We start from the raw sequence: 22,553 nt of genomic DNA, 5'->3' as shown, positions 1-22,553 counted from the left end.
AAAATCACAAATTTCAGTATTTGTTTCTCTCCTGCCCTCTCCAGTGGATGGTGAGTGGCTGCCGTGGGTGAGCTGGTCCAACTGTTCCAGCGGTTGTGGTGGCGTGCAGGTCAGACACAGAGGCTGCATGCCCCCTCACTACAGAGGCCGGGACTGTTCCCAGCTCCCTGGACCATCCAGCCTATCCATGGAGATCGGTAAGAGCTGTTAGTACGGTCAAACTGAAAATAAATGATAACGAAGGTGATGTTGGCGTAAAATCATTGGTCATAATGGCAAGAAATGTCTCATTGTTGTACAATACTAAAGGAAAGTGTTCCCTTTAAAAGATCGGTTTACTGAAAATTCACAAAAAGTTGCAACACTGTTGATTGTTCACAACTAGTTAAAATGATCAAATCCGTTGGCGTCCAGTTTGCTGAATAAAGAAAGCAATATTAAATGGAACTCTTCATATAAATTGTTGTAATCTTAAAATGTTGCTTCAAAACTCATCTGATGGTTTCAAAATGAATGAAAACAATCCAGACCCATTGCACAAACATCTCTCATCAAAATAGGAAAGAAAATGGGAACGCTAAGAAGAATTATATATATATTTGAAATAAGCTTCTCTCTTTCTTCCCTGTCCCGCCCAGAGCCTTGTCCTGACGATGGATGTGCCAACACCAGCTGTCCCACTGGGCTGGTGAGACTCAGCTGTGCTCCCTGCCCAGTGTCCTGTGCCCACGTCAGCAGTGGGACGACCTGTGGTCCAAAGGCTCCCTGCTTCTCAGGTCACTCAGCAGGAATCCGGAAGGACATTTCAAATATATTTTAGTTTCTTGCCATTTTGAAATTGCCAAATTCATTTCTACATTTCTCTCACAAGTTATTTTTTTCTTCTTCCTCACAATCAACTTGCCTGTGACTCCAGGTTGCTGGTGTCCGGAGGGCCTGGTGATGAGCCATACGCAGCAGTGTGTGTCAGCAGAGGAGTGTGCATGTGAGGTGGCAGGCGTGCGCTACTGGCCGGACCAGCAGATGAAGGTGGACTGTGAGGTTTGTGTCTGTGAGAGGGGACGGATGCAGAGATGCCGGCCTAACCCCGACTGTTCAGGTGAGTCCGTCGAACACACAGGCTCATTGGATCCGCTGTCAGCTCTGGTGGACGTGCTGGTTATGGTTCTACCGCAGTGCACTGCGGCTGGTCGGCGTGGACGGAGTGGGGACAGTGTTTGGGGCCCTGTGGTGTTCAGAGTGTCCAGTGGTCGTTCCGGAGCCCAAACAACCCTGTCAAGCATGGAGACGGGAGATCATGCAGAGGAATATACAGGAAGGCCCGCCGGTATGTAGCCCCGTCCTCATGGGACTGTTAACTTCTGTTACTGGTTCTACAATGACACACTACTGCTCGTGGGTATTCATGGCAGTTTTCTTTAAACGCAATGGCCCAATTTCCAATCTGCTGTGCATATTTATGTCCCCAGAGGATAATTTGCTGATGTTTTTGATGACCCCACCCAACTTCCTTGTTCGTGGCACCATCACGAAGAATTTCGAATGGATTAAAAATGTAATGACATTTATTCTAACCAAAGAATTAGACTGGCCCCTTCACCCTTCTGGACTTGAGCCATCACCCGACATGAACCTCAATGCTGAGCAGATATTAAGACAAACCTTTGAGTTACGTTGGTGGGTATTTGTTGTCCACAGAGGTTGAACCCTCCTGCTCCTGATAACCCATATTACCACCTCAAGGCACTGAACATAACCGCTCAAAATCAAATGAGCAGTTTAGATCACAATACTTCCTGCTCTCCACATGAGCTCTTGTCAGTTTGGTGCACATTTTACTTACTGACAGTATTGCAATATTTACTGTATATTGTCATATTGTCCCTCAAAAACTATTGAAGTTGACAAACTGTCCTTGTCCATCATCTCCGTCTTACACCACTGTGAGGTCCCCTTAGTTTTTGCACTTGTGAGCAAACACACATGCCTTCCATGACTCCAGCATGCATTTCCATGTTTCTGTGTTTGTGTGTGTGCATGTGTGCGTGTGTGTGTGCGTGTGTGTGTGTGTGTGTGTGTGCAGGTGTCAGACAGACCCGTGTGATGAGTGTAAGTACCAGGGTCAGTCCCATGCTGTGGGAGACAGATGGAGGTCAGACCACTGCCAGTTATGTCACTGTCTGCCCAACCTGACAGTGCAGTGTTTCCCCTACTGTCCATACGCTCTCAGTGGATGTCCTCAGGTACGAGTAGAACTGTGTGTGTGTGTGTGTGTGTGTGTGTGTCATGACCATTTACACATTTGAAAAATCTGCACTGACTGTATTTGCTGCTTGAGTACGTGCCCATGTTTTATGGAAATATGACACAGTAAAGTGGAACATTTGCACATCTAATTGAGCATGTGACTGTGGGCTTAAGTGCATGTGCGTTGCTGATCTCTTATCTCGTGTAAACTCTCACCGTCATCATCGGCACCTCTGCCTCCGTTTCCTCCACATAGTCGTGTCCCATAGCAGCTCTGCCACACCGATGACAGAGGCAGCTGCTGACTGTTGGTTTGTTTGTGCAGGGCCAGAGTCTGGTGCCTGGAGAGGGAGACAAGTGCTGCTCCTGTCGAGGTAAAGTCAGAGCTGTTGTTCTGCTATCTGCACTTCCTGTTGAATGATGAATGCAATCGTTTTCCTGCCAACTAATTGCACTTCATGGTTACTAATGTGGTCAGAGTGGTCAGAGATGACGTTGCTCCCAATAAATGAGAGGAACTGTTATGTTCTTCTGTATTTGTGCTCCACTGGAGGGAGTGTTTTATTATCCCTGTTATCATATACTCACAGGTTCTCCTGATTGAGGGCCGAGAGGGGACCCCTTCCTCCTTTCTTACAGTTTTTCTCGATTGCTAAGACACATTTCTTGAAACGGTCACCCGTTCTCTCAAGACTGTAAACACAAAACCTCATCTTCAAGCACTATTTACAAAACCTCTGAATCCTCTTGCAAAATGAAACTTTCGCCTCAAAACAGTTTTACCTGTGCTCAAAATCAAACACTGCTCTCAAATCATAAACAAAGTGATCAAAATAATATTCACCATCAAGCAGTCAGTAAACAATACACCAATAAATAGAAAACACATTGTTCAAAACATATAGTTCTCAGGGAGAAGTAGATTTTAATCTCAAAACTAATTTCACATGAACGAAAACATGTTCTATTACAGTCGCTCAAAATTGATCTGAAATGACTACTGTGCTTTGCACTTTGCAATTTCTTTTGTTCTTCCTCCTCCTTGTACCCCTATTTTTACAGTACTATACCCTGCATCTCACAAACGTGTCCTTTGTCTCTGTGATACTGTAATTCTTGTTCTTTGTTGATATGAACCTGCAACCAGTCAACATCTATTGAGCAGTCAGTACTGTTACTGTAACAAATAGAAAGCACGATGTTCAAGGCCATACAATTTGTTTATTGTACACTGTCGATTCCCTGGAAGTGTGTGTTGTCTTGTATCACTCGTTCCTGGATTTCTCTGAGTCGTATTACGTAAATTATCTTGAAGGAGCATGCCCACTGAGTGAATATAGCTCTCCTTCCACCTGCATGTGGCAGCCTTGCAGTTCTACAAAAAGTAGATGTGCAGTTACAAAAAATATTCATGCAGTACAATACATACAGTGATGAACTTTACAAATGTCGATTGAAACATGCATATAGTGTAGTACAGTCAATTTGCAATTACAAAAATACAGTAGCATACTGTACCTGTTCTCTTCTCTGAATGTCCTTACTATGGTGGACACAGAAAATCGGCTCAAATTGGGGTGCACTCTAAGTCCTGCTTCCCTCATGTCAGTCCGTGGATTGAATAGGAACTGGAAATAATAGTGGAATAATATAGTGAATTTAAAACATAATATGATGTGTGTGCGAATGAGACAAAGGTTTCAGCTACTTAACATTTGACTTTATTTCTACAAAACATCTTTTTATTTCTCCCTGTCTATGACTGTTGCTCGAATTTCATCAGATATTTCCACTCTTTGTCTTCCTCTTCCTATTCGTCCTCCTCTGCCTCTTTCTTGCCCTCCTCTTCCTCCTCGTCGCCCATCTCGCATACGCACTTGTCACATTGTTTCTTCTATCCACTCTCAGACTTTCTCCTTCCCACCTTCAACCACCTGTTTGCTCTCTGAACTGGCTTATATTGGTTGTGTCACATCATTTGATACAAGTGAAATCCATTTTGAGTGATTGTGTTTAATCAATGACATGTGTTCTCTATTTGTATTTGATTGTTGCCACTTGTGTTTACCAGTATGGATGACATGTGCATTAGAGTGCAGAATGTGTTTTGAGACTGAGAATGTGTTTAGAGTTTTGCTGAAAAGTCGAAGTGAGATCTGCAAATTGTGTTTTACCATGTGAAATAGTTTAAGGTATTGACAACAGACTGCACAATTAGCTACATGAGTTCAGGCAACTGAGAACTTTGTTCAGCCAATGGGTTTTAGTGTTTTAGCAATTGAGAAAAACTGTATTCCTCTGACCACAGACATCTCACATGTTCAAAAGACTGTTTACTGTACTCGCTCAAGAAATCTCAAAATATGAGACCCGGCAGTTTATCAAACACGACCTTAGTCAAAATGTCAAACTTGATAGAAATGTACATGTGGTAGTTTATTTATATTTTGTATGAACTTAAAGATGCACACAGAGCTTTTGAAGATGGAGTAAATGAGATGAGAAGTCAAATGTAATCTGTATAAAGATTGCAGCACTCCAGATATAAGATGCAGTTCATTGTTGCATACATTGATGAAGTGCATCTTCTCCGACATTAATCCTTCCGTTCTACAACACCTGTAGGAGGAAATGACACCGTTCGCGTGACAGTTAGCCCCATCACTGGGACCTCCCAGCCAGCAGAGGGCACTACACCTCTGGTTCCCACCTACCCCCTTCCTGCTGGAGGTTTGTGTGTTTGTGATGATCATGCAGATTGTCTGGTCGGGCTGTTGAGCCTTGAAGCATCTATGATTGTTATCCGCGTGTTCATCTACTTCCACTCACTGTAACTTTCATAGAATTTCACCTCCTCTTCTATGGTCAGGTGAGTGTTGGTCTCCTCTGGGTGTTCAGACTCTCCCAGCCTCCAGTTTCAGTGCCTCGTCACAGCAGCCTGGTCACCCCCCTGAGGCAGGTCGCCTGCATTGGTGGGACCCCCATGGAGACCTCCAGGTAGGTCAAGACGCTCGATTTATCCAATAAGGCCTGACCACCGTTCATCCTGGTCAAACCTCCTTCAGCAAGTTGCTGAATCCCCACTAGCACTATAATCAGAGGAATGAGTGGCGGGTCAATTCATATGACTAAGACCACCGCAGCAAGGCTTCTTTCAACTGGAGTAAGCAACACAATGGTTGACAATTTCGTGACATTACAAATATATATAAAAAAGAATAAATCGTTCATGCTGCTGCAACACGAACGTGACGTGTAATCTGCAAAGTGTTTATCTGCAGGGTTGGAGTCCAGAACCCGATGAGTATAAGGACCTACCACACCGGAGCCCCGAGGGACACACGAGCAGCACGCAGAGCCCGTACCTCCAGACGGACCTGCTGACACAATACAACGTCACTGGTGCACCAGCCGCCTCACAACAAGCTCAGATTGAAATGCTGCTCCAGCAAACACGACCTCCCCTGTGACATCATGCTGCAGTAGAATAAGGTGAATGCTTCCTCTCCCTCCTGTAGGTGTGCTAACCCAGGGTGGTGGTGTGTTCGGCACCTTCGTGTCCAGCTTCTACCTGCAGTTCAGCCGGGATGGCCGACAGTGGGCCACTTACAAAGAGCTCGTTACGGACGCCCGGCCCAGAGCCAAGGTTACGCATCACACCCGAGTCCATGCAACTTTCCACCCCGTACATCCCAGGCCACTTGCCAGCGTCTTGTCATATTTTGCCGGTGTGTTTCCAGGTTTTTCATGGTAACCATGATGACCGAGGGGTGGCAGAGATCCGGCTGGACAGGATGGTGTCGGCTCGGCTCGTCCGCCTGCTGCCACACGACTTCCAGAACGGCATCTACCTTCGACTTGAGATCATGGGCTGTGGAGATGGTCAGTGCATCGCTCGATGCTGCTCTGCTGCTGTTATGTGATGGGATTCTAGAATGCTCTCCTCTCCTCCCGGTTTCCCTTAAACAGGATCTATAAGTCACACACACCAAAGCTGAGCGTAGAAATCCTTTTGACTAATTCTCCTCATTCCCCTCATGCAGGTGCGCAGCCATCCACCACAGCCATGGTGCCACTCAGCTGCCCTGCTGGTCAGTTCTCCTGCCCCCCACCAGGGGGCTGCATCGAGGCAGCGCTGCGCTGTGACGGGATCCCCCACTGTCCAAAAGGAGAGGACGAAACCGGCTGCCATTCTCATGACATCACCACCCAGTCAGACAGGTAGAGGGCATTATTATTAGTGGTAACAGTCGTTGAAGTTATTGTGATAATTGATAAATCATGTTATTAATCCACTCCTGTATTCTGCTCCTTACTTTTGACCTCATCTCTGTTCATCCTGCTCCTCTCTCACTCTTCCTTGGTGTCGACAGTATTGAAGAAGCATTCTCGCTGCTTTCTCCTCTTCATTGTGTGCTTATTTACAGGCCGTACACACCGAGCGCTGCTCCTCTCAGGACTCCACCCACGACTGCTGTCACTCATCCTGCAGCAGCATCAACGGTGAGACAGCGCTCCAACTTCTTCACGCCTTATATGCACGTCTTTGCTTTCTAATGTAATCTAAATGAAAGAGCAATGGATTAGCAAAGGCTACCAGATATGGTGCATTTGAGTCAAACTGGATTCATTAAGAATAGATACATACAAATACAAGAACACGCTGCAGCATCATACAGCACAGACACATGTATCACTGTGGACGCTGAAATATCATGTGGTCATCGTGAACGGCCTTATTGTTTAAAGTCAACTCAAGATGATACATTTTATAAAACTGCTTTGTAAGCAGATAACATTTCCACTATTAATGTATTGTCTGTGGGATTCATTTTGCAAAGGGATGAAGACAGGCCTCTGTTCCCACCCCCTGTGATCCAGTAATAGAACTGCTTGCAGAGAGAATTAGAATAACAAAAGATTTCAGATGGTAACATCGGCACATATCGATATATACTTATATATTCTGATGTCTTCACAGGATGGTGGCCCAGGATATGGTGGTGAGTGTTAATGTCTTCTGAAACATACTCTATTGCTCTAATGTGTTGTTTGAAGCGCTCAGTTTGCCGGACTGGCTCTGTTGGACGCTGTTAAAATGTGCATCGTATTCTGCAGCCATCTGCTCCTCTCCCCTCGGACTGGAGGACGGGAGGATTCGATACGGTCAGCTGACGTCGTCCTCGCACCGCGAGAACAACCCTGCTGATGCTGGACGACTAAACCTCGTCCCTACCGTGTGAGCGATCTACTCTTTGATTGGTAGTTGTCCCTTAAGTGTGCACTGGCAGGAACATTCCACGTGTTCTTTTGCATGCACTTAAAAGCCTGAAATATGAAGCAGTCAGAAAGAAATATCAAAGCACATCATCCTCTGTGCAGCCAGGGTATGGAGCCTGGATGGAGCCCCTTACCTGCAGATCCACAGCCCTTTTTCCAGGTGGACTTCCTGGAGCCCACATGGGTATCAGGGGTGGTGACCCAGGTCAGTGAACGCATGTGGGGTTACCTCACTAAATACCGCCTGGCCTTCGCCCTGCACAGCAGCCTCTTCACAGACTATACGGAGGATGGGAACCCTGGAGGCCCAGCTAAGGTATTTGTATCTTATTGAACATCAAATGTGTTCTGTATTTACATAGATCCTCATATGTGCTCATACATGGGGGAGAAAAAGACAAATCTGATGCATTATTCTAGACATTAGATGTGCTGATGTGGAATTGCCCTGTCGGTTGTGGTGAAGGTGTTTGAGGTGCGGATGGTGGGCAGGACCCCGGTGACCCGCCGGCTCGGTCGGCTGGTCAGAGCTCGGTACCTGCGCGTCATCTCTGTGGAGTTCAGACACACCTTCTACCTGCGTGTGGAGGTCCTCGGCTGCAGAGGAGGTGAGGAATTCAACAGACTGCACAACGAAATCATTCCTCTTGTGTACTAGCTCATCTTTGCTTTGCTGAACTAGTGAGTCGACTTCACAAGCGTGTTATTAATGAAGCAACCTTTCCTCCTGCTCTCCCAGACAAGCTGGTGACCCCCAGCAGCGGGACCACGTCTCCCTCTGGTGGTGGGCCAGTGACCGTACAGCGCTGTGAGCCGGGCCTGTTTGCATGCCTGCACAGTGGAGAGTGCGTCCCCGTCTCTGGGCTTTGTGACGGTCGAGCGGACTGCAAGGACCACTCTGACGAGATGAACTGTGGTGAGGCCTGAGCCATATTCCCTCATGGACATGATTCTCTCTTATTTTGTGTCCTGCTACATGATTAAGTGATTCAAAACTATTGAGTGAAGATATACAGCACCTTCCTGATTATCCGTGTCTGTCTTTATCTATGTCCCAGGTGCCCCAGGCCTCCACACCACCAGGTCCCAGGGTGGCCTTCCTGGCGTGGCTACCCAAGGGGTCACAGGTCAAACTGGACTCCAGAAGACAACAACTTCAAGTACAGGTAAAATGTGCTGTTGATCAAATCTACTCTATGCTCATTGTTGGCTTTTTACCAAAGTCCCCCCCCCCTTTTGTGTGTCTGTTTGCAAAGAATCCATCTACCCAGGGGTCACCACAGGTCAACCTGGGCTGCATCTCACCACAACGCGCCATTCTGGAAAACCTGGGTTGCAAACCACAAGAGGCGAGACAGCCTTGCTGGTTCCCCTTCAACACTTTGTATAAAATAAAGATTTACTGTAACCACTGTTTTACTTCCATGTGCAGCCCCGTGGGCCGCTACACCGCCGTACGATGGCGGCCTACCCAGAGTGCTTTGCGTGGAGGGCCAGTTTGCGTGCCGCTCTTTTGGCTGCGTTGACTCGCCACAGGTGTGTGACGGCAGACGGGACTGTTCGGACGGGTCAGATGAGGAAGGCTGTGGTATGCATCGACCACCTGTCAGGGGCAGACTAGCATGGAAATCGAATGACTTCACTTTTACTCACATTTAAATGTGGAAGAGGTGATATTGATGATATTGGAGGTTCATAGTTACACGATGGCCTTCACACGCATGTGAAACAGGACGTGAAATGAAAGAAAATACTTTGAAATTAAGGAATGTGTAATTCCTGGAATGAAATGAATTGAACGAAGTTCTGTTTTGTATACCAACGTGTTATCAGGCACCACAGCCAGACCAGCGGTGACTTCACAAGGCCCCCATGTGCCCAGCCCCTGCTCCCCCAAGCAGTTCTCTTGTGACAGCGGGGAGTGCGTTCACCTGGACCGGAGGTGTGACCTGCAGAGGGATTGTGTGGACGGATCGGACGAGAGAGACTGTGGTAAAATATGAGCCCACCTCAAAAGTGGTAGTAAGACAGAACAGAAAAGGGAAATGCTGAATAGTTTTCCTCTCCTCTCCTCTAGTGGACTGCATGATCTCCCCGTGGACAGCGTGGAGCGTGTGCAGTGTGTCCTGTGGTCTGGGCTCCTTGTTCCGGCAGAGGGACATCCTGAGGGAAGCTCTGCCCGGAGGGACTTGTGGTAGAGCTCAGTTTGACAGTCGAGCCTGTTTCCCTCGAGCGTGTCCAGGTCTGTTCTCTGAACCTGATGTCAAACAGGACACATCTTTCACAAGCACCCGGTCTCTGATTTAATAGTTGTGTCAATCCCATGCTCTCCCGTCTCCTCTTGCAGTCGACGGTCACTGGTCAGAGTGGATGGAGTGGTCGGCGTGTGACGCTCAGTGTGGAGGTGGTGTCAACCGGAGGAACAGGACCTGCTCTGCTCCTCCTCCCAAGAACGGTGGGCGGGACTGTGAGGGCATGACCCTGCAGAGCCAGAGCTGCAACAGCGAGCCCTGCAGCAAAGACATCGGCACGCAGACAGGTGGCCCGCACTCTGCCACACAATGAACTCTGTTGTTGGTGTTTAGAGTCTCGTCTAATTCTACATACGTCTGCTCCCTGATTGGCTGTTCAGGCTGCGTCAACAGCATGGTGCTGGTGACTGAGGCGGACTGCCGGGCTGGCAGGGTCGAGCCCTGTCCTCCTACCTGCTCACATCTCAGCAACTGCACCGCAGCGTGTATAGCGGGTAGGACACACAGCGAGCGATGGGGTGTCGAGCGATGTCAGTGTTTGCTTTGTGACGTCATGTAGACTGTAGAGTAACTTTGGGTACGTTTGTGAGGCCCAGAGTCCCGTGGAGCATGTAGAGTATTCAGACTGTTTGTACGGCTGAATAAGAACACTAGACATGTTGCTTCTGAGTAGGAAGTGCCAGGCAAACAATGTTAAAGGTCTCCTACCTTGTGTCCATAAGACAAGACATAATACTGCCTCTTTTATATGCCTCAAATGTGCTGAAGAGAAATCCTGAATCGTCAGCGTTATTGAGACAAACACATAACCAACAGCTCTCCTGTTGTTGGAGTCACATTAAGTAAATATAAGCACGTTTACTGGAAGTTTCTAGTTGGACTAAATACCATGTTGAGTTTCCTGATTTTGATTCAGTGGGTTGGTATCTTCCTACTCTATTAAATTATTCAGATGACAAAGCAAAGCATTTTTCAAAGGCACAAAGCTCGATTGAAGCATTTCCTCTGAAGCGATAGCGGCTCCCTCACTGCTGGCTGAAATGCTGAAGACGTGCATCCTGTTCTCTCCAGGGTGCCGCTGTGCAGACGGGCTGTACCTTCAGGAGGGGCGGTGTGTGAATGGCAGCCAGTGCGTCTGTCTCTGGGACGGTCAAACGCTGCAGCCCGGACAGACGGTCAGCAGGGACCAGTGCACCTCATGGTGAATGACACGGTCGCGCTGATGTTTCTGTCCCACTTTGGAAGCGAGCCTGGTTTTCACACTGTATTCTAAAATGCTAAATAACAGGATTTTTGCTTTCTAAAAACAGACTCATAACTTTGGTTATGTTACATTTATTTTTCATGTCGTAAAGCAGTTTTCTCTGAGAGAGTTTTTCCATTTTAAATCACACTGGAGTTCACTGGACTGCTGCCTCATCGTTGAGAGGAAAGCAATTCTGAATGATAACAATCTCTTGCACGTTTCTTGCCCATCAGCGTGTGCATAGATGGACAAGTAACCTGTGACACCTCCCTTTGTGTGGCCTCCTGTCATTGGTCAGCCTGGTCGTCATGGTCGCCGTGTGAGGTGACCTGTGGTCTGGGGCTCCAGCAGCGCTACAGGTGAGCCTGTTCACTGCAACAGATGAAGCATCGTACTCTCTGGAACTCCCCGTCCACCGAATTCCACTCTTCACAACAGAACTGTGATTGTATAGAATTGCGATGTGATTATAATAATAATTCTGTACTTCATCAATCTTTACTTCCTCTGTGTTTTGTCTTTTGTAAACTCTGAACTAGGTGTACAGTTTGCATATGTTTGTATAATCTCACTTCTGCTATTTTTTCACTGCTGCATTATTTCCTGTTGTTGCTGTAAGTTAATTGGCATTTCATGTGATAATGAAGTTGTTGTGGGCCGATGCTGTGTACTGGTCCCACATGCACCACCCATTGCATTTGGACCGGGTGACTTTCTGTCCTGACTTTGTCTCCTCAGGTCTCCAGTGAACCCGGCTGGAGCCGTAAGAGTCCGGCCCTGTCCAGGAGACTCCTCGGCGGCCCGCCGCTGCCCCGGCTCCTGTCTCCCTGGTATACCAACCGTTTCCATCCGTAACATTAGTTTATAATCCAACTAAATCCTGTGGACTGAAATGCTGCATTTTGCACTAAAATGAATGTATGTAATATATTAAAGCGTACTTATTGTTCATTCTTTCAGCAGCACATACGGTAGATTTTACAGTGTGAAGAACTACTTTCTGAGCAACAGTTACAGTGAAGCCTTTCTTCAAATACATCAATGCAAGTCTCAGGCCAGTATGCTGGTCTTGTAAGTCCCTTGCACACTGAATGACTTTGTCCTCTTGTGCAGCGCTGCCTGATGGAGTCTGGGGCAAATGGACCAGCTGGTCAGAGTGCAGTAAGACCTGTTTCAACCACGTAGATGATGTTGGAATCAGGCGACGATTCCGCAGCTGCAACCACACGCTCACAGCCCTCAACCACACGCACGCGGACTCGGCCTGCGATGGAGACGGCGAGGAGCAGGAGCCTTGTAACACTGTGCACTGTCCAGGTATCGCCGATGTAGAAACCACAACTCCTCTGGTCTCTGCACAAAGACGATGCGTGAGAGGAAAGACTGAAAAGCTGATTTGTAGGTGTGTATTTCCAGTGAATGGCGGCTGGTCGGCGTGGTCATCGTGGTCTCAGTGTTCATCAGAGTGCGACTCCGGCGTCCAAACGAGAGATCGATTCTGCAGTTCACCCTCACCAACCCACGGGGGCAGCAGCTGCCCCGGGCCACACGTACAGACAGGAGACTGCAACTCCCACCCCTGTTCAGGTGTAATATGTGTGAATAGTATCTCTACAGCTGTGTCTGTGGCTTATTTTTCGATTGAATTATCTTCTATCTTCTTTGCTCATGTTATTTCATCCATCGTTGAATAAAGGCCTGTGTGCACGTGCGACATTCAGTCCTCACTTCTTCTCCACGCAGGCGTGTGTCCAGAGGGCATGGTGCACATGACTTCAGCAGAGTGCGAGGCTCAAGGCGGCGCGTGTCCGCGGGTGTGTCTGGACATGACCTCCACAGAGGTGCAGTGTGTCACCGCCTGTTACAACGGCTGCTACTGCGCCCTGGGCTTCTACCTGCTCAACGGCAGCTGCGTGCCGCTGGCACAGTGCCCGTGTTACCAGCAGGGGGTGCTGTACCCGGCCGGCGCAGCCCTGCCTGTGGATGCCTGCAATAACTGGTACTGTGCTCGGCCTGTGTTCAAGATATATGTTATTGTGAAGTAGACAAAATGTCACCTGTCTATATGTTTGTACACACACATACATACATATCATTTGTCACTTGTGTGTCTCAAACAGTACCTGCACTAATGGAGCAATGGAGTGCGGAGCAGCTCCCTGCGCTGGTGAGGGATTTTACATGCATTGCTGTCTTTAAGTTTTTTCTTCTCACCTCGTTTGTCTCCCATTCTCTCTGACTTTCTCCGCCTCGTCATCGTGTGTGTGTGTGTGTGTGCTCCTCAGTGCACTGTGGCTGGAGCAGCTGGACCCAGTGGAGCGCTTGCAGTCGAACATGCGACGTTGGTGTGAGGAGACGCTATCGTTCGGGAACCAATCCTCCTCCAGCTGTCGGCGGTCGTCCCTGCAAAGGACACCGAGTTGGCATCGACACCTGCAGCATTGAACCCTGCTTTGGTGAGCAGAAGCACTTGGTTGCTAATGTTAATATATATACAAAATCCAAAGACGAGTTGCTCGTTTTATTTAACTCCTCTGTGCATTCAAAAAACTCCAAATCAAAACATCGACAAACAAATAGGAAATGAATGGAGTTGTGATGTGTGTGAAGGTGTACGGGAGCCATGGGTGGTGTGGTCGGAGTGCTCTGTGACGTGTGGAGGAGGTTACAGGAGCCGAACCCGCGGACCCATCCGAAGCCACGGCACCGCTCAGCAGTTCAGCGCCTGTAACCTGCAGCCCTGTGGTAGAGCAGGACTTAATCTCTCATTCACACTGTTGGCATGTTTAATGTCAGAATTGTATAAGTGGGTAGTTTTCAAGAAGACCGCAGAATGTATTATACATCATCTGTCACATATTTATTGCACTATTAAATTAAAGAACATCATGGCCACTTCATTGACGTTGTATTTCAATGTTGTCATAGGAATGTTTATTCTAACACATTGAATCCTACTCAGTGAATAACACGTCCTCAAATAACGGCTCGTTGATCTTCTCCTACCAACACCAGTGCCCCAGTGAGCTGTTTAGCTTTAGGAAAAGATCCTGGTTACGGTTATAATAAGTCTCTTAAGTGATCTGACTTCCTTCAACATCAGGTGTCCACATTTTAATAAATGTCAGATAAATATAAATGTGTCCACATCTTCTGCTCAGATTCTGTTGTGATGACACTGAACAGTCTCTGCTTGGGCTCTGTGTGTGTGTGTGTGTGTGTGTGTTGCTGTGCCAGGAGACGGCAGGGTGTGTCCTCCAGGCCAGCAGTGGAAGCAGTGTGTGAGGGGAGCAGTGTCGTGTGCAGACCTCACAATGGACCTCAGCAGGAACTGCACGCCGGGCTGCCAGTGTCCACACGGGACTGTCCAACAGGTGGGTGTGGTGCTGGCTAAACACAAACCATATGCATGCTGTGATCACGGACATCTTGCTGATGGAGTCTTCACATCTCCAGGATGGTGTGTGTGCGCAAGAGTCCGACTGTCGCTGTCACTTGAATGGAGAACAGCACAAAGCAGGAGACATTGTCCCCACAGACTGCAACAACTGGCAAGTTCAACTGACTTTGTTTGAATTGCTCCATGAGCCATAATGAGTGTCGCTCCAGCAGCACGTGCTGCATTCATCAGCACATGCATCAGAGATGAAACGATGATTCATCTTTTCTTCTGTGGGTTTATATTCCAGCACATGTGAAGCAGGGAGGCTGGTGAACTGCTCTCAACTCAGCTGCAATGGTAGGCAGAAAGCCATTGAATGTATCTTTTTCAGTGCTTTTTCATTCTTGTCAAATCGTTGTTTAACGAGGTCATTTTTCCGCTGCAGTTACAAAAGTTTGCATGAGGCAATAATGTCTCGTGCAAATCCTGTCTAAACTAATTCATGTAAGTCTTAACTGACTGAGAGTGAAGCCGTAGTGAAGCAGAATAACATGAAAACAAGAACAAGATGCAATGTTTCCTACTGCTCTCTGTCGACTCATCGCATCTTTCTTTGTTCTGTCCCCCCCCCACACACACACACACCTCACACACACTCACACCTCACACATACACTCACACCTCACACACTCACACACACACTCACACCTCACACCTCACACATACACACACACCTCACACACTCACACACACACTCACACCTCACACATACACACACACTCACACACACACTCACACCTCACACATACACTCACACCTCACACACTCACACACACACTCACACCTCACACATACACACACACCTCACACACACTCACACCTCACACATACACACACACTCACACACACACTCACACCTCACACATACACACACACTCACACACACACTCACACCTCACACACACACACACACACACACTCACACCTCACACTCCCTCCAGTTGATGGCCAGTGGTCAGTGTGGACTCCCTGGGGTCAGTGTTCGTCGTCGTGCGGAGCGGGTCTCCAGTCCCGGTACCGGTTCTGTTCCAGCCCCCAGCGCTCTGGCAGTGCCCTGCCGTGTGTGGGCCCTCACAGAGAGGACCAAGTCTGCATCACCGCTACATGTGACCGTGAGTTTGTTTTGTCATCATTTGCATTGACAGACGTTCCATTTCATATTTAAATGTGTTGGCTTTACATTTTCCATGTTGCCTGGAATGCACATTTGGACTGGAATGCATAAACAAATTGACAAACAAACACACAGCATGGAGCAAAACGTTATCGCTGTTTTTATAGTTTATTCCAAGAAATAAATGAATAAAAGCCCAAGTCCAGAAGGTAACATTTCATATTTGGCTTACATCACTCATGCACTCATTCACTCGTCTTTATTTACTGTTTATTATGAAGGATTATTTCATCATGATGTGTTTGCTCTTTCCAGGTGACGCAGGCTGGGGTCAGTGGAGCAACTGGACGGAGTGTACCAAGTCATGCGGCGGGGGGGTTCGAAGCCGGAGGAGAGAGTGTGACAGCCCCAGTCCAGAGGGGGAGGGGAACTACTGCGAGGGGCTGGGAACTGCATTCCTACGATGTAACGCTGACCACTGTCCAGGTACGCTCACAGAGAACGGTCCACATGTGCAGTCTGACTTTTGTTCACCAAACAGCCAGTGCAGTGTGTCATTGCGTGTGTGTTGTCAGTGGCGCCGTGCTCGCAGGTGCCAGGCACAGCGTTCAGCAGCTGTGGTCCGTCCTGCCCGCGCTCCTGTGACGACCTGGCTGTGAGTATCTCCTGTTTCCACCCAATACTCCTGCTGTAACATTAAGAACTCTGCTGGTGACTTTCTTCCTGTGCCTCAGCACTGCGAGTGGCAATGTGAGCCTGGGTGCTACTGTACAGGGGGGAAGGTCCTGTCTGCTAACGGGACAGCCTGTGGAGAGAGGGAACACTGTCCCTGCATGGACCTCAGCACCGGACACAGGCTGCAACCAGGGGAGACCACCGAAGCCCCGGATGGATGTAACAACTGGTCAGAATAATGGAGCCCATGCTACACATGCATGTACACCACAGTTATATTCAACAGAGAAGCAGAATGAAGGGACAGAAGCATCATTCTGTTGGTGTTTCCTCTTTGTTTCAGCACCTGTGAGGGTGGGAGGCTCAACTGCACCAGATACCTCTGTCCAGGTGAGTAAGACCAGCTGTAAGTCTGTATGTGTTAAACAACACTTCAAGCTGACTTTTTAACTGGCTTTCTTTCTTTGACTGAAGGTAAAACTCACCAACACAAAAACACAATAAAGATAAGAACATATGATGAAAATAATATCCGTCTAGGAACATAAAGTCTGGGTTTGGGAAGGCCATAAATGTAGATGTTGCATCCTTCTGGGTGTTCCCAGTGTCAGGCGGCTGGTGTGACTGGTCAGAGTGGACTCCGTGCTCCAGGACCTGTGGGGCAGAGTCGGTGTCCCGCTACAGGAGCTGTGGCTGTCCTGAGCCCAAGGCCGGAGGAGCGGCCTGCCCCGGAGAACAGGAAACGCACAATGGGGTCGGAGTTCAAATCCAGAGACAACCCTGCCCTGTCATCACCTTCTGTCCAGGTATCACTGGTTCCTCAGCCTGTCCTTATCAAGAGTTAAGATGGAGAAATTCACATTTTATGTCACGTGAATATAACGATACGTACTATCACACGAGCTTAGCTTGTATCTCTCTGTTCATCGCTCTCTGCGGTTCCTTTCCTGTCTCTCCCTGTAGTCCACGGTTCGTGGAGTCCGTGGTCACCGTGGTCGGAGTGCGACGGGTGCGCCGGCTCGTCCACCCGCACCAGGCAATGTAACAGTCCTCCCGCCAGGTTCGGCGGGCTGCCCTGTCTCGGAGAGAGCAGGCAGAGCCGCGGCTGCCATGACAACATCACCGTCTGCTCAGGTCAGCAGCGAGGGATTGTAAATGAATTGTGTATTTATTTTATTTTGAAAAGCACTCATGTTTAAAGAGGCCTTACAAGAAACAAGGTGGCAGCCCTCAGCATGTTCATGTCTCCTCCTTGAGCCGAATGAATAGAAGTCAATGCTGGTTCTACTTTACTTTCATTTTGCCACAAACTCTGTGGAAACATTCCAGACCTCCATGTGTTGATTCTCTTCAAACCGTGCTCCCCCTGCGCTCTGCAGCCTGCGCTGGAGGCCAGGAGGAGTGGCTTTGTGGGAAGCCCTGTCCGCGGTCCTGCTCTGATCTCCACGGGGACACGGAGTGCTTGGACTCCCCTGGGTGCAGACGGACCTGCGGTTGTCCGGGTGACATGGTTCTGCAGGACGGAGTGTGTGTGGCCCGGGAGGAGTGTCGCTGCAAATACCACAACAGCTCTGCTGCTGGTTAGATCCGTCTGTGTGAAAGTTTCTGTTGGAAGTGTTTCTGTTGTTTGGTAAACTGTGTTGGACGAATCAGAGATTAGTCTGATCAGCAGATGTTTGTCTCTGGTATAGGAACGAAATTCAGCGGTCTGGATTCCAGTAATGCATCATGGGTGTGGCCCGGTGGATCTGATTGGCAGTTTGCAAATCCAGGAGACAGCATCATCAGTGACTGCAGAAACTGGTACAGTACAACCAGATGTAACATTTAGAGTCTTCATCAAATGACATCTGTCTACATAATGCATCATTTGTTTTCGGTGTCTTCATGTTTGTGCCATCTCTCTCACTTCATCTCAGCTCCTGCGAGGCCGGGGTCCTGCAGTGTCTATCGGTCCCTGGCTGCTATGTTGACGGCGGCTGGAGCCAATGGGGGTCCTGGACCGAGTGTTCACTCTCTTGCGGAGGAGGAGTCAAGTTCAGGAGACGCCAGTGTGATAACCCGTCCCCCCAGAGCAGTGGGAGGGGCTGCCTGGGAGTTGCTGAACAGCAGAAAGACTGCAACATCCACCTGTGCACAGGTAGTCATGTCTGGCCAAGGCAGCTTCCACCTTGAGCTGTTGCACTGAGACACAACTCTCAGCTCCACTGAGATCTGAAAGAGGAGCTGATCTCACACATCAGCCTTTAAAACAAAGATGCTTTCTTTAAGCTTTGAACAACAAAGTCCTTCATGTAGTCGTGTGGACTGTAATACAGAATGAGATATCATTCATAAAGAATCTTGTTATTTTTATGTGTTATTGTCACATCTCGGTGTGTCTTTGCTTCCAGACTCGGTGGGCCCCTGGCTCCCCTGGTCTCAGTGGTCCGAGTGTTCGGTCAGCTGTGGTGGAGGACAGCAGTCCCGCTCTCGTCTCTGCAGCTCTCCACCCTGCAGCGGCCTCAGCCGCCAGAGCAAGACCTGCAACACCCAGGTCTGCCTCGGTGAGTCCTGCTTCCCTCTAACATCTGCAGCTGTTGCGTCAAAGCTATGACAAGTATAAGATCCGCGGTAACTTGGTAAACAAATAAGGAAAAAAAGCTTTTCTGTATCTTCACTCTGCGTCTGGTCATTGTGCAGAAGTGGGCTGCCCTCCTGGCAGGTTGTACAGGGAGTGTGAACGAGGCGAAGGCTGTCCCTTCAGCTGCGCTCAGGTCAGCGGCAGAGAGGGCTGCTACTCCGACGGCTGCGAGGAAGGCTGCCACTGCCCCCCCCACACCTACCAGCACCACGGTGCCTGCCTGCAGGTGGGTTCGCTGTCATCTGAGTAGCTCAGCATTCTGACTGATGAGTCATGACTCATACATCTCAACAAACGCTGACATTCAACCTCGCAGCACCAAAGGAGGAGAAGTCTTATTTGACATTGAAGCAAACGTCTGAAACATGGTTCTAACGTTCTTTAATCTTTAGGAGTGTCCTTGTCTGGTGGACAGAGAGGTGATGGCCTCTCTGCAGAGTGTTTCTGTCACGCCGGCCTCATCTCTGCTCCTCCACAACATCTCTGAGGGAGTGGAGCTTCAGTCCGGAGACACACTGCTCTATGACTGCAGCACCTGGTAAGCAGCAAATCCCACATGCGGTCCCACACTGCCGACTACACACACTGCCAACTACACACACACTGTCATCTACTGCAGGGCCAGTAGCCCCTGGCTCACCCCCCCCCCCCCCCCCTCTGCTGTAGCGGCTGCGAGCGTGGCAGGTGGAACTGTTCCTTGGAGCATTGCCCGGTCAATGGAGGTCTGTCCCCCTGGGGCTCCTGGAGCCCCTGCTCACTGTCCTGTGGAGGTCTGGGACTGAAGACTCGCTCCAAGAGCTGCACGCAGCCGGCCCCGGCCCACGGAGGAAGAAACTGCCGGGGGCCACGCCAGGAAACCACCTACTGCCAGGCCCCAGACTGCCCAGGTACAGGAGCTAGTTTAGGTCAAGCAGATAGCTTCTGTATGTGTATAGAGATGGTGTTTGTTACAGCTAACAGCAGCTGAGGGAGATTGGATGTGCTGTGAGACTAAGTGTCTCTACATTGCATGTGATTACAGATATCATTTCATTATAAAGGGCTGTTGAGTATCCTTGACAGTGTCTACTGCCAGCTTCTTGTTTGTGCCCAGTACTAGATGCTGGCGCTTGTACTGATAATGAACTGTTGCTTGATGTTGGCAGTGATTGTCGGTCCTACAGAAGAACCAGTTTTACCAGGTAAAGTTTCCCTTCAAACTGTTTAATACCAGTTAGAGTCCACTCTGTTGTTCATTTACAGTTTTACTGAATAACTTTTTCTCTTCACTGGTCTTTGCAGTTTATTGGTCTGTATGGAACATGGTATTGTGATTACGTCAGCTACCATCAAAGTAATAATTGAAATGGTTCGTCCGTCTTTCTTGCTCGGTCTCCTTCAGATGAGGGTGCTGGCTTCTCTCCATGGTCATCATGGAGTCCCTGCACTAAGCCCTGCACGGATGCCCTCAACCCGGCCACGAAGTCCCGTCAGCGACAGTGTGTCAGACCCCCCTGCACTGGAAGCTCTCACCAGGAGAAGGCCTGTAACCTGCCCCAGTGTCCAGGTCTGACCGCTCACGTGACCTCTCTCAGGCTCTCTGACTGCTGACAAACATGAACTTCACAAACCATTAGCTCGCTGACATTGTGATCCAGTTACATTTAAGAAAGGAGCTCAACTACTAACACTTCAGTAGCTCATGGTCGAGCTTTGTAGTTCCCAGCTGAGGTGGCTGTGTACACAAGGCACTGCTCAGTAACATTTAAAAAGACATTTCCATCAGACCGCAGGATGAATTATTCAGATATGAGGAGCCTGTGTGTGAGAGAGCACATGATGAAAGTAATGTTCAGTCACTTCTCCACACAAAGACGTTCATCACATCTGCTTGGTTAGTCATTCTTCCACATGCTTATCTCAGAGACGGCAGAACCCATTGCTAGTGCTAGCGTCAGAGGAGAATACAGGCCGGTGTTGTGGCGAAATGACGGCCAACTGGAGTTGCAACCAGCGGGAAGTGTTTTAATAAGATCAAGCCAACATCAACCAATTCAGTATGTTGAAACGACTCCCATGTACTGCTTTACACAGATCACTCTTATAGTCAAAATTCACGCCCCCTTTAGCTACGTTCCACCAAACAAACCAGTCTGTTGAATCAAGTATCAGGACACATCTGGACTCCTAATTAGGGCATTTTCTTATTTTGTTCTGGGCACACAGAACACAACTCCATGTACGGAAATGTTTTGGTACACTTGAGAGATGAATTACTTTTTGTCTGGCCCTGATAATCATTTCCCAAGAACGATGCTGAGAACCAGAATAACACGTTATGTAACTGTTGCTTGTGATATGAGGTTTTACATCTCAAATGATTCTGGATACTTTTACATAAAGAGGAACACTCGTGTTTACTGCAATCATGGAAATTAAGATTGTAACAACAGTTGGATTCACAAGTTATATGATGATTTTCTTCAACATAATCCCCCCTATGAGGGTTACTTAACTCTCAACCTAACTTCATATAACTTTTGTCAAATTGGTGAAACTGTAACCTAAAGTTTTGATCCCTCACAGCATTGCAACAACACAAGTGATTTATGTAAATTATATGTGCTTGATTATATACCAATACAGAACATTTGAGTTAGTAAGATAATTCAAATAACATCATTCAGTGCTAAGATTCACTTTCATATAAGGACGAAAAAACCCACAGGTTGCATTACAGGAAAAACTCCCATATGGTCCTTCCCCGCCAAGCGACCACCTTTTTGGCATGAAGTGAATCTGTTCTTGCTAGCAAACATGTATTAACTGATACATCACACATTTAATTTCTGCAAAATATTGAACAATATATCAGTGTTCATTAGATGCAACGTCTGTGATAAAACTATACGCTATAATACTTGTGCACTGATTATATGAATCATGACTATGAATATATGTGAATGTAGAAATATCTGATTATAATACATTCAAATTTATAGTGAAACAGTTTGGACAGATGATAAAACATGTGACGTGGTGTATTTTGGACATGTGTACTTCCAACAAAGTTCAGGCTCTCGTAGTTATGCTGAGTTGCCTCCTGGTCCTGTTCCCTCCATCTCATCTGAGTCCTCCAGATAATCCGGAATGGGAAACCGGTCCGGTCGTCCAACCACCATTTGAGTGAACTGGGCCTTTGTCCCTTGCTCAATCGTCATCATGTTCATCATCTGAGCCAGTTGGAGATTTGCCATGACACCCATCTGTTTGTCCATGCTCCTCTGGCACTGCCTCCTCAGGATGGGTACGATGCAACACGCCAATAGAAAAGCCACAATTAAAACTATTAATGCGCTAACGTCTGTTTTTAGCAATACAGACTCCTATTTTCCCAAAATTTAGTCTACCCAATCCCATGACCACCCCCCTGCCAGCACTCTCCTCAAGCTCTTGCCTCAAACCCCGAATTCTTCTCCATTTCAACAGTATATTCAGTAAAGCATTTCACAACACATTCCATACATGTCGGCTATGTCTGATGTTTGTTTGCTTAACAAATGAAGAGTGGGAATGGTCATAGTTGTGTTTTCACAACCTTGGTCTCGTGGTATTGGGTTTTCATACCATACCGGTCTCCTGATGAAGGAAGGAGTGATGTTAGCCTGTGGAACCAGGACACTCGGGTTACTTTA

The 22,553-nt window shown here is 48.0% G+C and overlaps 1 protein-coding gene across 1 annotated transcript in view; it reads left to right on the top strand.

Moving 5' to 3' along the window:
- The window catches only part of sspo (SCO-spondin), a gene marked incomplete at its 5' end in the record, with an annotated part of 84,590 nt that overhangs the window by 28,368 nt on the left and 33,669 nt on the right, over positions 1-22,553 (top strand). Inside the window, 53 exons of the mRNA XM_079292325.1 lie at positions 45-197; positions 639-776; positions 917-1,099; positions 1,177-1,327; positions 2,084-2,243; positions 2,573-2,621; positions 4,873-4,977; positions 5,117-5,244; positions 5,529-5,649; positions 5,766-5,893; positions 5,988-6,129; positions 6,291-6,468; positions 6,675-6,750; positions 7,229-7,250; positions 7,366-7,486; positions 7,630-7,843; positions 7,994-8,135; positions 8,267-8,443; positions 8,586-8,693; positions 8,784-8,876; positions 8,960-9,115; positions 9,361-9,519; positions 9,605-9,769; positions 9,875-10,066; positions 10,160-10,273; positions 10,851-10,980; positions 11,259-11,384; positions 11,764-11,855; positions 12,139-12,342; positions 12,442-12,612; positions 12,769-13,024; positions 13,146-13,192; positions 13,311-13,481; positions 13,636-13,770; positions 14,263-14,399; positions 14,482-14,576; positions 14,715-14,764; positions 15,409-15,579; positions 15,897-16,067; positions 16,157-16,236; positions 16,316-16,485; positions 16,600-16,646; positions 16,862-17,062; positions 17,220-17,390; positions 17,636-17,836; positions 17,948-18,059; positions 18,176-18,396; positions 18,650-18,802; positions 18,939-19,105; positions 19,272-19,417; positions 19,546-19,766; positions 20,025-20,060; positions 20,261-20,425. Coding sequence (XP_079148451.1) covers positions 45-197; positions 639-776; positions 917-1,099; positions 1,177-1,327; positions 2,084-2,243; positions 2,573-2,621; positions 4,873-4,977; positions 5,117-5,244; positions 5,529-5,649; positions 5,766-5,893; positions 5,988-6,129; positions 6,291-6,468; positions 6,675-6,750; positions 7,229-7,250; positions 7,366-7,486; positions 7,630-7,843; positions 7,994-8,135; positions 8,267-8,443; positions 8,586-8,693; positions 8,784-8,876; positions 8,960-9,115; positions 9,361-9,519; positions 9,605-9,769; positions 9,875-10,066; positions 10,160-10,273; positions 10,851-10,980; positions 11,259-11,384; positions 11,764-11,855; positions 12,139-12,342; positions 12,442-12,612; positions 12,769-13,024; positions 13,146-13,192; positions 13,311-13,481; positions 13,636-13,770; positions 14,263-14,399; positions 14,482-14,576; positions 14,715-14,764; positions 15,409-15,579; positions 15,897-16,067; positions 16,157-16,236; positions 16,316-16,485; positions 16,600-16,646; positions 16,862-17,062; positions 17,220-17,390; positions 17,636-17,836; positions 17,948-18,059; positions 18,176-18,396; positions 18,650-18,802; positions 18,939-19,105; positions 19,272-19,417; positions 19,546-19,766; positions 20,025-20,060; positions 20,261-20,425 — 7,422 coding nt within the window. The remainder of the gene's footprint in view (positions 1-44; positions 198-638; positions 777-916; positions 1,100-1,176; positions 1,328-2,083; positions 2,244-2,572; positions 2,622-4,872; positions 4,978-5,116; positions 5,245-5,528; positions 5,650-5,765; positions 5,894-5,987; positions 6,130-6,290; positions 6,469-6,674; positions 6,751-7,228; positions 7,251-7,365; positions 7,487-7,629; positions 7,844-7,993; positions 8,136-8,266; positions 8,444-8,585; positions 8,694-8,783; positions 8,877-8,959; positions 9,116-9,360; positions 9,520-9,604; positions 9,770-9,874; positions 10,067-10,159; positions 10,274-10,850; positions 10,981-11,258; positions 11,385-11,763; positions 11,856-12,138; positions 12,343-12,441; positions 12,613-12,768; positions 13,025-13,145; positions 13,193-13,310; positions 13,482-13,635; positions 13,771-14,262; positions 14,400-14,481; positions 14,577-14,714; positions 14,765-15,408; positions 15,580-15,896; positions 16,068-16,156; positions 16,237-16,315; positions 16,486-16,599; positions 16,647-16,861; positions 17,063-17,219; positions 17,391-17,635; positions 17,837-17,947; positions 18,060-18,175; positions 18,397-18,649; positions 18,803-18,938; positions 19,106-19,271; positions 19,418-19,545; positions 19,767-20,024; positions 20,061-20,260; positions 20,426-22,553) is intronic.

This window comes from Melanostigma gelatinosum, assembly GCF_949748355.1.
Source record: "Melanostigma gelatinosum genome assembly, chromosome: 20".
In the NCBI taxonomy this organism is placed as follows: domain Eukaryota; kingdom Metazoa; phylum Chordata; class Actinopteri; order Perciformes; family Zoarcidae; genus Melanostigma; species Melanostigma gelatinosum.
The sequence above is the reverse complement of the archived record's forward strand: the minus strand, read 5'-3'. Positions and strand labels throughout refer to the sequence as shown.